The following is a 14,338-nucleotide window of genomic DNA, read 5'->3' on the forward strand; positions in this document are numbered from 1 at the left end:
TTAGCTAACAAAGGAATTCATTATCCTGGACTCTTAAGATCCAGGAACTTAGGATGGTCTGCATTTTGGGAGACTGAAAGAAAAAATGTTTTTTGCATTGCTGTAGAACTGGTTAGATGTGCACTAGGTTTTTAGTTGGTGGGGGGAGGGAGGATAGAGTTTTGCATTGCCCTGAGTTTGCCACAGAGAATAAAATATGATAAAATAATTTAACAGATTTCACATTTTAGTTAGTATGTTGTATCGATTCTTTCATTCTCTTTATGCTTCAGTTAGTATCATTTGACCTTCTTGTTACTGTTTCTTTCTATATTCAGGTGTTTTAAGTCAGGTTATATGCATTTTTGAAAAGCCATGTTTTTAGCTCACGTTTAAATCTCTTTCTGTCTGGTATTAACCTTAGCATCTCAGGTAGGGAATTCCATAGCTTTGGACCCACTATGGAAATCACACGATCTCTTACTTGTGTCAGGTGTGTGCTCCATATTATGGGAATAGTCAGTGGCCCTTTATTTTGAGATCTGAGGATTCACTGAGGTGTATATGGTTGTATTGTCACCCCTATCATACCGGTGTTACTGGAATTCATGATTTTGAATATTAGTGTTAATACCTTAAAATGTATTCGAGCTTATACTGGCAGCCAATGCAGAGAGATCAGTGATGGTGTAATGTGATCAAATTCCCTAGTTCCTAACAAAAGTCTTGTTGAGGCATTTTCTAAGGCTTGTAACGGTTGCATTAGACATGTTTGAAGACCGACTAATAATGAGTTTCAGTAGTCTAGGTTTGAGAAAACTAGGGTTTGCAAGACAGTACGAAAGTCCTCAAAAGTTAATAAAGGTTTCAATCTTTTGGGGGTTTAATGTTAGTTTAAATTGAGTTGGCTCCTTTTGTATTGCTTTCATATATGTTGTCTGTGTCGATACTGTATTTTCAAATGATTTGGAGAATTGAATGTAAAATAATATGTCGTCAGCATATAAAAAGAAGGTAATTCCTAATTCCGCCAGTAATTTACACAGTGGGATCATATAGATATTGAACAGTGTTGCCAAGAGGGCTGAGCCTTGAGGGACACCTATATCAATATGGAAAGAATCATAAACAGAGTCCGTTAGTGAGAGGAGTAATGTTTCAGTTTTTCTAAATCCAAATTGATTTGGGAAGAGAATATCTTAGTCTTCCAGATGACTTTCAAGTACTTTTGAGAGAAATGACAGGTTGGATATTGGATGAGAGTTGTTCCAATCGTCGATTCTACCAGCTTTATTTCTTTGAATTGTCTTTATTATTGCTTGTTTTAACCCCTGTGGAATGAGTCCTTCCAAAAGAGAGTGATTAATTAAGGATGTAATTGTTGGAGTGATAATTCTGCGTACTTGTTTCAAGAAACTGGCAGGAATTGGGTCACATGGGTGATCAGCAGGGTTCATTTTAGCAAGGATTTGATCCATTTCGAGATTACTCACTCTGTCAATTGTTGACCACTTAACCTGGTTGTGTGGATCCTCTGGTACTTTTGTAGAAGAAATGATTGGGAATTGAGTTTTCAACTTACTAATTTTGTTTAAAAATGATGTGGCATATTCATTGCAGGCAGCCTTTCAGAAGTTATAGTTTCTCGAGATAGAAGATGTCGGGTCCTTAATTAAGTGTTTTGCAACATCAAAGAGCAATTTAGAATTAAATATTACCCCATGAATCTGTTTAGCATAATAATCTTTTTTTTTTTTTATTGGTTAGGAGAGATTTTTATTTTCCTGGAGATTCAGATGACTGGCATTTCCGCCATTTTTTCTCTGATTTTCAACGGTTCTGTTTAGTGCGTCTTAGATCATCATTGTTTCAGGGTTTCTTAGGGTTAGAGGTATTCCTTTCTTTGTAATAGTTTTCATCTGGACAGGACTGAGGTTTTCATCTAGGTCATTGATAATCTTATCCCAGGAATCAAATGCAGAGGCGGCGTTGGCTTGATTTAGTTCATGTAGCTTATTTTCTATTGTTTCTGCAAGTATCTCTGTGTCTGTCTTTTCCCTGAAGGTAAAAGTATGGTTATTTTCTATACTTTGGTTGAAGAAGGTTATTTCCACCTTTATTAATTGGTGATCAGACGAGGGCAGTATTGTGTGAGAAGATTAGACAGTTACTGGTACTGGCAAATATTAGGTCTAGAATATGTCCTGCTTTGAGTCACTTTAGAAACAAATTGGGACCATCCCAAAGCTTCCCTTGTCTAATCCATACTTGAGGCAATGTTCACAACGAAGTTCTGTGAACTTTTACCTGTGGACTTTTCACCAATTTTTAAAGGGAAAAATATGTGCATATTTTCTCTTTGAAAGCTGCCTGGGGGGGGGGGGGGAGATTTGTCTCTGCTTTTTCTGTGGGTACTTTTACCATGGAAAAACAATGCATATAATTTTGTAAAGAAATAGAAATAGAAATATGACATAATATGACATAGAAATAGAAATATGACATTAAATATCTTGTTATATTATATTCCTTCATTACCTTAATATTAATCTATATCATTTATTTACTCGATGTTCCTTTAGGCCTTTATTTGTTACTTTTATGCGTTCCATGTAAAGGTTGTGCCTATTTCCTGTGGCCTTCCTCCTGTTCTTTGTAAACCGGTACGATGTGCAAACGGCTATCGGTATATAAGTAAATAAATAAATAAAGGCTAAACTTGTTGCATCCCCCAACCTAAGCCCACCTGCTTTGTCTGTGGGTAAAAATCTGCATATTGATCCTTGCACATAACTTTTGCTCGGGGAAAGGCTAGGTGATTTCAGATGGTCAATTTTACCAAGATAAATGGCGTTTGTAAATTGCCCGGACAATGTACAATGAGGTTTAGGCTTCCCGAGTTCGCCAGTTTTATTGATGAAATGTTAGGCAGGCTGACCTCAATGGACCTCTGTTTTTCTTTCAGCCTAAGCAACTATGTTACATGGCTTCCAGAGCCATAATCCAAAACACACGATGGCTCATGTGCGTGAAAGTTTCTAATATTGTTTAAAATGAGCTTTGAGTTATAGTAATTAGGGAACATTTATTCTCACTGCTTAAAGAAAATATTGATTTATTTAATGTTCCACTTCAGTTAGGTTGAAGTTATATGGTTAATTTTTATTGCATTGTATTTTGTCTGCCTGTCACAGTGGTCCAGACAAAAGGGATTTTAATTTCATTACAAGTAATTGTTTTTCTTTCTCCTACCCAGTTTAATATATTGCTGTATATCTGATTTATTTTCATTGGTTAGGATAGATGTGCCACACATGTTTGGCAGGTCTAGTTATATGTGAATAAGGAAATTAAGCAACACATGTAACAAACTTGCATTTTGGAAAGGGGGTGGAGGAACAATTCCAGCTCCATTAAATGTGATAGAGAAATAAATATATTGAAGCTAATTAACTACAATAGTTATAGATTCATTTGTTGTTGTTGTTTTTTAATAAATGCTTTTTAATTAGATACATATAGCGCCAGGAGTCTGTTGAAACAGTACAGATATTAACAAAGTCAGCTTTTACGACGAGGAACTGTACCAATGAGTCCCATAACCTCTCACAGGACAGTTTTCAAAGCCATTTTACCTAAGTGTCTGTCTACCAAGGTAAAATGTCGCAGATATTTATTTATTTATCGAGTTTTATATACCGTCATTCGGTTTCACCATCACAACGGTTTACAAAAAATACGATGGTTTACAAAATTAAGAAGGTTTAACAAGGTTTCCAAAAAGATAGACATTGCCCTATGGCTGGGCATGGGCTTTCGTAGAGCACACGCTTCAGCTCGGTTAAAAAGAAACATCTCCCTTGCAGATCGATACTCTAAGGCCGCGGTAGAAACAGTGCGGCAGTGTCAGGCGCACCCTCGTTCCCCGCACGCACAATTCTCTTCACCTACCGCTCTATACTCTCTTCTAATTGCATGCAAATGCATGCCGCGGCTGCGAAGCCTTAGGCAAGCGTTAGGCCCGCGCAACCCATTTTACTGTATAGAGCACCTATACAGTATCCTGGGTTTGCGGGCCTAACGCTTCACGGCTGCGCTGGTATCTGTCATTTCAAATGTCATTTCAAATGACATTTGAAATGACAGGTACCAGGAAGTGGACAGTTATGTTCCCCGATGCTCGGCAAACTATCCCCCAGCCCCCGCTCACCTGCCCTGGCCCCGTCCGGTCTCTGGTGCAGCCCCAGTCCTGTCTCCTCCTCCCGAAGCAAAAAAAAAAAACAAAACTGCTCAAGGCGGCCGGGTGGGCGTGCATTCATCCAGGCAGAGGGAGCCGGCGGCAAAAGCGGCCTCCGGCTCCTTCTGCCTGGATGAATGCCCAGTCCCAGCCGGCCGCGAATGAATGCCCGTGCGATTTCGGCGCTCAAGGCGTGACGTCACGTCATGTGACTGCCTTGAGCGCTGAAATCGCACGGGCATTCATTCACTGCCGGCGGGGGCCGTGCATTCATCCAGGCAGAGGGAGCCAGCGGCGAAAGCGGCCTCCGGCTCCCTCTGCCTGGATGAATGCCCGGCCACCGCCGGCCGCGAATGAATGCCCGTGCGATTTCGGCGCTCAAGGCGTGACGTCACGTCATGTGACTGCCTTGAGCGCCGAAATCGCACGGGCATTCATTCACGGCCGGCGGGGGCCACTGGATGAATGCACGGCCCCCGCCGGCCATGAATGAATGCCCGTGCGATTTCGGCGCTTAAGGCATGAGCGCCGAAATCGCACGGGCATTCATTCACGGCCGGCGGGGGCCGTGCATTCATCCAGGCAGAAGGAGCCGGAAGCCGCTTTCGCCACCGGCTCCCTCTGCCTGGATGAATGCACGCCCACCCGGCCGCCTTGAGCACCGAAATCGGGAGGAAGGGAGAAGGGACTACCGTAGCAGGCCCGAGCCTTGCTACTTTTTCGGGTTTTTTTTTTTTTTTTTTTTTGCTTTGGGAGGAGGGGACAGTACTGGGGTTGCACCGGAGACCGGACGGGGCCAGGGCAGGTAAGCAATGTTTTTACACTTTTTTTACACCATTTTTTACACTTTATTCCCATTTTAATTTTCGAACACCACACTAACACCAAGTAGAGGGTGGTGGTAAACTAACAGGTTAAGGAAGCGGCAAAATAGCGGGTTACAAAGGAGATAATCTGAGCGCGCATCACAGTATCGGAGGGGAATAGCTAATTCCTTCATTATACAGCTAATTTGTTCATTTACATAGCATATACATGCTGCGTGCGGAAAGGGTTATGTGTCTGTTTTAAAAAGCGCTAAGGACGCATGAAACTGGAGACTGTATCGCTGAATCGCCTTACGCGTCCGAATTGTGCGCTCCCAGCACATTACAGACGGGAAATCTTCAACCGCACGTTACAGTATCGACCTGTTGGTTGTGTATAGGTCCGAGGAGTAAAACAGCATTCTTGCTTGATATTTTCTAAAGTCCATGTGGGTTGTTTTTTTTTTTTATGCCCCCTCCGCCATCTTCTTTTGCCTGAACAAGTAGCAGGTTTAAAGTTTGGGGGCACTTTTAGCTTGCATATTTTGCAGCTGCTAATTTTCCAAGAGGAACGCCATGCATCCTTTCCCTTTAAAAAAAAATGACTGCAGTGTCCGTGGTCTTAGAGTACCCACGGGCATGGCAAATAAGATTTGCTGTTGAGAACGCCTGCCATCGGTAACCTTCCCAGCTTTGATGAGGACCAGGTGAAATGCCTAGCAATCCGTACAGCAGAGCAGCTGGCCGGAGCTTCAAAGAGAGAAGTGCCAGAATTCTACGGACTGCTCAGGTTCTCTGAATGTCTTGATTTTGCTGGCACAGTAAAGACTCGTTATGTTGGATGTTGAGCAAAACTTAACAATAGTCAGAAGGAGAACACCTTATCCAAACAATCATTTTGTTAAGACTGTGTTTATGTAATGTGTTTTGTTACTTTGAATGCAAGTTCTCTTTAACCACATAAACCTTCTATTTAAATAATAAAATAAGGAAGTAGTGTCATTCAGAAGTCAAAATTGATTGCATGGTATAGATTGCATTTTATGTGTTGCTCTGCCTACATGTTATGCCATAAATACCTGTCAAGACAGCAAGGCTTTACCATACTGTAGACAATGCTTCTGAAACTCAATATTTGTTACCAATCAACTACACATTTTATCAGGGACTATAGTTCCTTCAGAAGATTTTGCACTGAGTGTATAAACCTTAGGTAGCGTACACACGTTGCTGTTGCCCAGAGATAACTAATGCTGTTTAATTTATTTCTCCTTTAGATGAAAACGAATGTAGTAACGCTAATGCTTGTGGCTCTGCCTCATGCTACAACACCCTCGGTAGTTACAAATGTGCTTGTCCATCTGGCTTCTCCTATGATCAGTATTCTAGTGCTTGCCATGATGTGAATGAGTGTTCTTCCACCAAGAACCCCTGCAACTATGGTTGTTCCAACACAGAAGGTGGTTACCTCTGTGGTTGTCCTCCAGGATACTACAGAGCTGGACAAGGGTGAGTACAAAAGATTTATTTATTTAAAACATTTGTAGTCTACCTACAGTAACTCTGTGATGCTAAGCAGATTCCAAATAAAACATATAACAATAACATATAAACTTACAAAACAAAACAAAATATAAACATACAAAAACATAAATAAAAAATTAAATCTTAATGCCGCTTTGCTCCCAGAGAGGTGTGAACTTCTTTAAATACATTTGTCAAAGAAGTCAGTGAATCTGGAAAAAAATGTGAAGGTTCACTGTGTTGGTTCATAGAACTTTTTGGAACAAATTTGGATTTCATCAGATTACAGGTCTGCTTTAAAGTTTTCAACAGATTTCCTCACTGATCTGTGGAAAATCAAAAATTCACACATTTTTACACACCACTGTAGCAAATTTAGGCCAGGATTCATCATTCTGTGTGGAATGATGAAGCCTGCGCTAAAGGGGACAGGGGGGTGATGGAAGGGCGGGCAGTCGATAGCCCGCAGCTGATCGCACCAGGGCGGTGTGATTTCACCTACCGCAGTGCGACCGGCTGCAGGCTAATGCAGGCATAGCGCCACCGTAAAAGGTGGTGCTATTCCCTGCGCTACTGCCGGCGATAATGTTTGAAACATTATCGCTGGCAGTGGTGCCGCCACTGACTCCTCCCTAACTCCGCCCCGATTCCTCCCCTCCCCCTAATTTTAATGTTACCCTCGCGAAAAGGCCATTATCACTTGCGATAAGTCCCTAACGCTTGCGATAAGTCCTTAGAAAATAAGTCCCTTACTAAGCTTAAAAACTGTACTGTAAATATTAACATACAGTTTAGACAGGTTTTATTCCCAAATCTATCTGTGGCAAACATATCTGTAATTTTCAACCCCCTTTAACAGGACACCTTACAAGACAATGAAACAAATGGGACATACTTAGCAATAGATTTTGTGATCAAAATACTGAGCAATGAATTACCCAAAAACAAATTAGAAAAAGGATTTTTAAACTGGATTTGGGTGTTATTAGTGCTGGGGAACTTCTGTTTATCAGGAGGGAGCTTGTTCTATAGATGAGATGCAAGCACAGAGAAGGCCTGAAAACAAGAAGAAGCCATGCTAGACACAGTGCGCAGAAGAATGTCTATTTATTATTTTTTTTAATAAGGTGGAGATATCGAAAGGGAGAACAGGGAGATAGAATTTTAGAAAAAGAAAGAGGAGCAAAACACTGGATAAATTTGTAAGGAAAAACAAAGATCTTCAATCAGCCACAGAATTTAACTGGAAGTCAGTACAATTGCTTGCTGCGTTATATGGAGGGATTCACTTGAACATTTACCTGTACTGCAAGTACCGTATTTGTTGACAAATATATTATTGAATAGGAATTCCAGTTTTAATGAGAAAACTGTGTGGTATATGGATTAAGAACTTGTTTCTTGCATTAGAAATGGGATCATAAGAACAGCATTTGTTGCAGATATTGTATAGCTCGAACCATGGAATTATTGTGGCTTACAATAAATCCATTTAATTTACATTTTTATTTATTTATTTATTTAAACATTTTTATATACCGGCATTAGTTGTGGACATCATGCCGGTTTACAGCAAAACTGGTTAAACTAGGAAATTACATTTTAACAGGGAAATCAAAACTGGGAGGGGCTATGGCCTTCCTTTATGTGAAAGTCATATTATTTTAGTCCTTGATGTCATGTTAAGTTAGTGTCTTGATGCCAGCGACATAAGTCGTTATACTATATTAAGGAATGGAAAGGTGATGTTGGAGTTAGTTATTGTGGGAGCAATTTTCAAAATAGCCCACATACTTGCAAAGTGCTTTTAGTGCATCTACTTTAAGCTACTTTTCAAAGAGATACTACTCACATTGTAGATGCTCTAAAACTGCCCAGACGCTTTGTGCTTGCTATTTTGTACGAGTGGCCAGGGGAATAGGAGAAATAGTGCACGTCCTTTTGAAATTGCCAAGTTCACATGGTATTTTACTCCCCTGACCGAAATATACCCAAGGAATGCCATTTTCCCCATGGCTAACAATTAAAACAAAACAAAATCAACAAAACAGACAGCATACATTTTAAACAAAAAACTAATAAACAACAGAAGTCATAATACCTCCTAAAGTACATAAAGTGTGCTGTATCCATATAGCCAAAACTTGCACAAGCCAAAGTGTCTTTGGCTTAAATAATTGGATATAATCCATAAGCCAGAAATCGCTTATTCAGCCCAAGCTTGCTCAAACATAAATGTCTTAAACATGGATTTAAATGTTTTAGGACAGTCTATTAGCCATAATGCCCCCGGTAAAGTGTCACAGTTGTGAGCCCTTGGGCTGTGGCGTGATTGATGCAGCCTATTAGACGAACCTACTAGGCCCGTGCCAACAGCTGGTGAACATGACCTTTGCTGGACCTTCACCTATACCAGCCCCATTCCCCACAAGTTCAGCCTGTGGGTTTCAGGGGCCAGCAGGATTTCGGCGAATTTCCCTGAAGATGGTCAGAGGCAGGCTGAGGTCAGAGTAAGAAGTGATCAGACAGATGATCCACAGAATTAGGGAAACACTAGTATCACATATTAATGAAATGTAAACTGGCTAGTGTAAAATAAATCTGTGAAAATCCTTCAAAACCTTTCTTCATATCTTCACTCTCCTTACATGAGCAACGTAGCAAAATCCTATTGCCCAATGTTATTCATAATACAGCAAAAAATCACCCAGTGGAAAAGATTTTAACCAAAAAAGTTTTTACTTATCTCATATGGAGCTTAGACGCAAGTCTTCATGAAGAAGAATTTCACTTCAATATTCTCAGAAAGCGCCTAAATCGGCTGCTGGGAAAAACACCATATTCGAAGCTCAAGCTAACTCTCAAAAAGCGCCAGTTAGTCGTTGTTAAAGATGCCGACATTGGCAACGTTTCATTGATGCTGCGTCAGGGCGATGTGACTATTGCATCCTTTTTACAACATTCTGATGGCGATTCCGTCAGTTAAAATCTTTTCCACTGGGCAATTTATTGCTGTAATATGAACAACATTGGGCAATAAGATTTTGCTACATTGCTCATGTAAGGAGAGTGAAGATGAAGAAAGGTTTTAAAGGACTTTCACAGATTTGATAAATATAAAATAATAAAGAAAAGAGAGAGGCTTTTTAGACCCATGATTGCACTTAATGGCATTGACTTGATACACAACATAGTCTGGACCAATGCTGAGGTCGTTTCTTCTCTGATATATAAATTACAAAATTTATATAAAAAAGCAAAAAACATTTTTAAGTAAGATTATCAACTTACAGTAACAAAATTGATTTGTTTTAGACTAGCCAGTTTACATTTCAGTGATCAGTCAGATGTCAGGGCAGGCAGCGAGCAAGGAGTAGTCGGGTTTCATAGCAGAGGTCAATACCAGGCGGCAAGCAAGAGAGTGGTCCGGATCCATAGCAAGGGTCAGTACCAGAGAGCAGCCAAGAGAAGGACCAGAAGTGGGAACAAGGCAAAACAGAAGCAGCTGAGGCTACAACAAGGCGGCTGGATCAGGAACAAGGCAGGCAGGAACAGGAATATAGCAGGATCAGGAGTCTAGCAACCCGCACTGAAAGGCTGCGGGAGGACCTGTTGCTGAGGCGCCAGCTGGAAGCACGACTGAGGTTTAAATACCAAGCCCACCCTGATGTCATCTGCTGCCACTGCTTCTGTTTCCTGCCATGGCATCTTCATAGTTCAGGCACGCCTAGAGGGGCCTTAGTAGGCAAAATTGGTGGTGTCCATGCTGCGACAGCATCCGAGGTAAGTGCAGCCAGTCGTGGGGCCATCCCGTGACCGGCCAAATGTTACATAAAGAGATCCAGAGCACTGGAACTGCCTGCTACTGAGAATGTGCAATCTCTGGTCTCTGCTGAAAGAGCAGATTTTGGTGGAGGAATGTCTCTCTGCAACAATCTAAGGGATTGTGTAGGGCTGTAAATTCACAAGAGTGCATTGGTCCATGGCAGGGAATCCAGTCTCAACAGTTTAGGCACATATTTTCAGCCGAACATAGGAGCCTAACTTTTCAGCTGAAAATTCACATAAATTTAGGTGCCTAAAACTTAGGGTCCTAAATTTAAGTATGCTAATTCAGTTGCCTAGATTTAGGTCCCTTTTTAGTTGCCTTCTGAAAATCATGCTAAACTCATAACTTTGTTTCCCCATCATAACTCTACCCCTGTAACCACCCCCTTTTTTGGCTCTTAAATTTAGGAGCCTAATGAAACTAGGAGCCTAAATGTAATCACTAAGTCCTTGTACATTTCAAAAGGTCCAATTTAGGTGCCAAACTCCAAATTTAGGATGTTAAACCCTTTGAAAATTGGCCCCCCTATATTTTCTTTTTTAAACCTAGCAGTAAGCATTAAAACGTAGTTTTGCCTTTCTGGAATAACTGAATAGACTGGCTGTCCACCATGGTTAGATGGTGAAAATAATGAAAACTATGCTCTCTTAAAGACAAAGTGTTATAAATCCGTTGCTAATGTGGTGTTGCTGTTCTGCAGTCACTGTGTTTCAGGGATGGGATTTGCCAAGGGCCAGTACCTACCCCAGGGCGGCGAGGAGGAAGATGACGACAATGTGTTGTCCCCTGATGCGTGCTACGGGTGCAAGCTCAATGGCTATTCCAAGAGAGATGGCAGGAAGAAAAGAAGTGTGAATGATACAGAGTCTGCCTTGGTAAGCTGAGCAGCGCATCTTGCATGCAGGCAGTTCTCTGATGTATATCCAGTACACTCACATTTGTAGGGCTCGAGTCATTAAGGCTTTTCCCCCATCCTGCGTACGGGAAAAAAGACCTGGATGGATCAGGCTTTAAATTTGCAGGCGAACTCTGCATTCAGAAATGTTCCTGTTCATTCTGCAACCTGCTTTCTGCTAGAACTGTAATTTTCAACAAAACAATCGCTATCAAGGTGCGACTATGCCCACAGCGTACTACATGTGGTGCCGTAGACAATCCACTCAAGTAGGCTCACTCTTTCATAGTGTTTTACCAGCACTGTGTACAGCACACCATTGTGTTTCTGTAGTCAAATGAATCACTAAGTAGACCTTTAGTTAAAAAAAAAAAAAAAACATCTAACATCAGTCCTGAACAGGGTCAAATGGGATTAGAGATTTAGTTTTGGAGGGGAATTGACAAGATAATGTTCATGCTTTGGTGCAAAATTTATTTATAAAATAAAAAGTTAAGGAAATGCATGGAATTATTTTCTAATTGTCCAAAAGATATTAGACTTGGCTTTGCATGCCCCTTTCAAGTTACTAAGTAATAGGAAGGCGTATGGAAACAAGCACCTTTTTTTTTTTCTTTTTCCTGAGACAAACTGTGCTATGAAATGCATATAACCCCACCTTTGCAAATCTAAAAAGAGCAATGCCGCTCTTTCACAGCACATTAAATTAAGCTGGACCACAAATGTAACTATTCCATGCAGCATTAAAAGCAAGGTTTCCACCAAACGAACAGCCTTAACGCCTTCGCTAGAAAAGGGACCTACAAAGAGTGTTGGTGATCCCCTTTCAGGCCCTGCTCACATGGCTTGCACACACATATCCATTTGCTTAGAGAAAAAGGCAAAGGAGGCTAAAGATGAACCCAACACAAGGTAGCTACTTTAAAGAAAAGCTTATTTATTTGCTTGTGGTTTCTTCACAACCATGAGAAGGATTGGGGAACATTTAAGGGCCCCTGGCACGTGCCTGCCACTTTTTCCTGCAGCAGACAAGGAAAGACAGGTTATTGCTGGGTTTTATTTTTTGTTTTTTTAGGGGTTTTTTGGGGGGGTTTTTAAGTTCATACCTCAAAATCCAATAAAACATTTAAATGCCCAGTAGTCTAGAAAATCATTTTCCTAACCTGCATATGTCTGGCTTCTGTTTCTGTCAAAAAACAGTGTCTCTTCTCAGCTTGTCTTTCTCACCTCAGCCTGTGTTTCTTTCTTTCCTGGCCTGCCGTGGTCTCCCTTAGCCTTTTCTCTTTCCTACACTTGGGACAATGAAAAAAGAGAAATGCCAGATTCCAAATTGCACCTAAGCAGGAGAAGTAAATCTGGCTCTTTTTATAAATATAAATATATATATATATATATATATATATATATATATATATATATATATATCTTTATTAACATTGTTTCCATTAATAAAAACAACATATATTTATGAACAAATGGAAATGAAATTCCCATGGTCTCCCCCCCCTCAAACCCTATTTTGTAAAGCTTTCATATCAAGATGGTCCACATCTATAACTTGTCTCCCTTTTATGTTACCATTTCCGTCTGGTTTAGCTCTCTCAGCCTCTTTGAACAGCTGACAGGTCCTATTCTCCCTGCCAGATTTGTTTGGTGAGCCTGGAGACAAGGACCCAGTTGATGATCTGAGAATGCTTTGAATCTCTGTGGAGTTCTCATATGCTTTGTTTTTGAGTCTAATTTTCTGGTTTTGAAATCTGCTCTTTAAAAAAACACAGAAAGCTTTGTCCTGGTACTTATGATCTTTCTAAGAGAGAGCAAAATTTATGAAAGTAAAAGCGCCACCATGCATAGCAGCCAGAGCCTTGTCGTACAAAAGAACTTTGCTTAAAAATATGGACATTTGTCGGGAATTCTGTATCCCCTCTCATGCTAAAAGAGAAACAGTGAGTCTGTTTTAGAGTGACTGTTTGGTGGCAGTCAAGGAGGAGACTATTCAGATAACATAGCAGCATGGATAAAAATGACATTGGGAAAATGCTGTGATGAACCATTAGCCTGAATTTTCCAAGGTGCACTGGCTTGGTAAAGATGCTGCTGGATGGAAAGAATAAGGCTTTGAACAACTACAAAGCAAGTGAGAAAGGAATATAATTATAGTTGTAGCAGTACCTACACAGACATCTGCTTATTCTTTTCTGATTATAAGGCTAGCAGAGGTGAAAAAAAATACATTGAAAATATTGGTAAGATATTAGTAATGAAAGAGCCAAATTAAATGTTAGGGATATCCTCTAATGAGTTTTTTTGACTTGGAAAAATAAAAGAATTAAACAGATACATTAATTTTTCCTAGTAATGTTCATTAAAGTGGTTCCATGGGGCCCATTCAATTATGCATTTTCCCATATTACTATCTGAATAGTAATATCTTTCTTTAACCCTGATTTTAAGAAAGCTTCATTAAATTGAACAGAACTTAAAAGTCTTTTGTGCAAGACAAGAGGCAGAGGCTCATGTTAGTTTTGTTGTCATCAATATCATTTTATGAATGTTTTAAAATTATTCTCTGCATAGAACTATGGATATAGCAGAATAGCAATATCTAAATAAACCAATGTATAAAAAAATAAATAATTGTGAATTTTCTAAGCATTATGCATGCAAAAATTAGCATATACATACCTAAATAGCCTCTACTTGCATATTCCATATTTTATAAAAGAAAAGGTTGTGCGTGTATTTTCACTTTTGCATGCATATATACACGTGTAAAAAAGAGGCGGTCTATGAGCATTCTGGGGCAGGACCAATACTTGCGCCAGTTGCTCTTTTTAAAGACCCGCCTATAGGAGGTAATTTTAAAAGGAGTTGCACATGTAAATGTAACATACTATCATAGCAATTTTAAAAATCCATTTACACATATTTTAAGATGGTGCGGGCCATCCATTGCTCCTACCATGTGACAGGGGCCGGCCAATGGCACCGATAGCCCCTGTCACATGGTAAGGGCAAAGGGCCATCAGCGCCATTTTGATTACTGGCAGCCGACAGCCCGAGAGTGG

The 14,338-nt window shown here is 40.3% G+C and overlaps 1 protein-coding gene across 1 annotated transcript in view; it reads left to right on the forward strand.

The window, feature by feature from the left end:
- FBN2 (fibrillin 2) overlaps positions 1–14,338 on the forward strand; it is a 596,571-nt gene that overhangs the window by 565,758 nt on the left and 16,475 nt on the right. Inside the window, exons 63-64 of the mRNA XM_029619106.1 lie at positions 6,300–6,531; positions 11,076–11,250. Of these exons, the coding sequence (XP_029474966.1) occupies positions 6,300–6,531; positions 11,076–11,250 (407 nt within the window). The remainder of the gene's footprint in view (positions 1–6,299; positions 6,532–11,075; positions 11,251–14,338) is intronic.

Source organism: Rhinatrema bivittatum, chromosome 1 (genome assembly GCF_901001135.1).
Source record: "Rhinatrema bivittatum chromosome 1, aRhiBiv1.1, whole genome shotgun sequence".
NCBI classification, from domain to species: Eukaryota; Metazoa; Chordata; class Amphibia; order Gymnophiona; family Rhinatrematidae; genus Rhinatrema; species Rhinatrema bivittatum.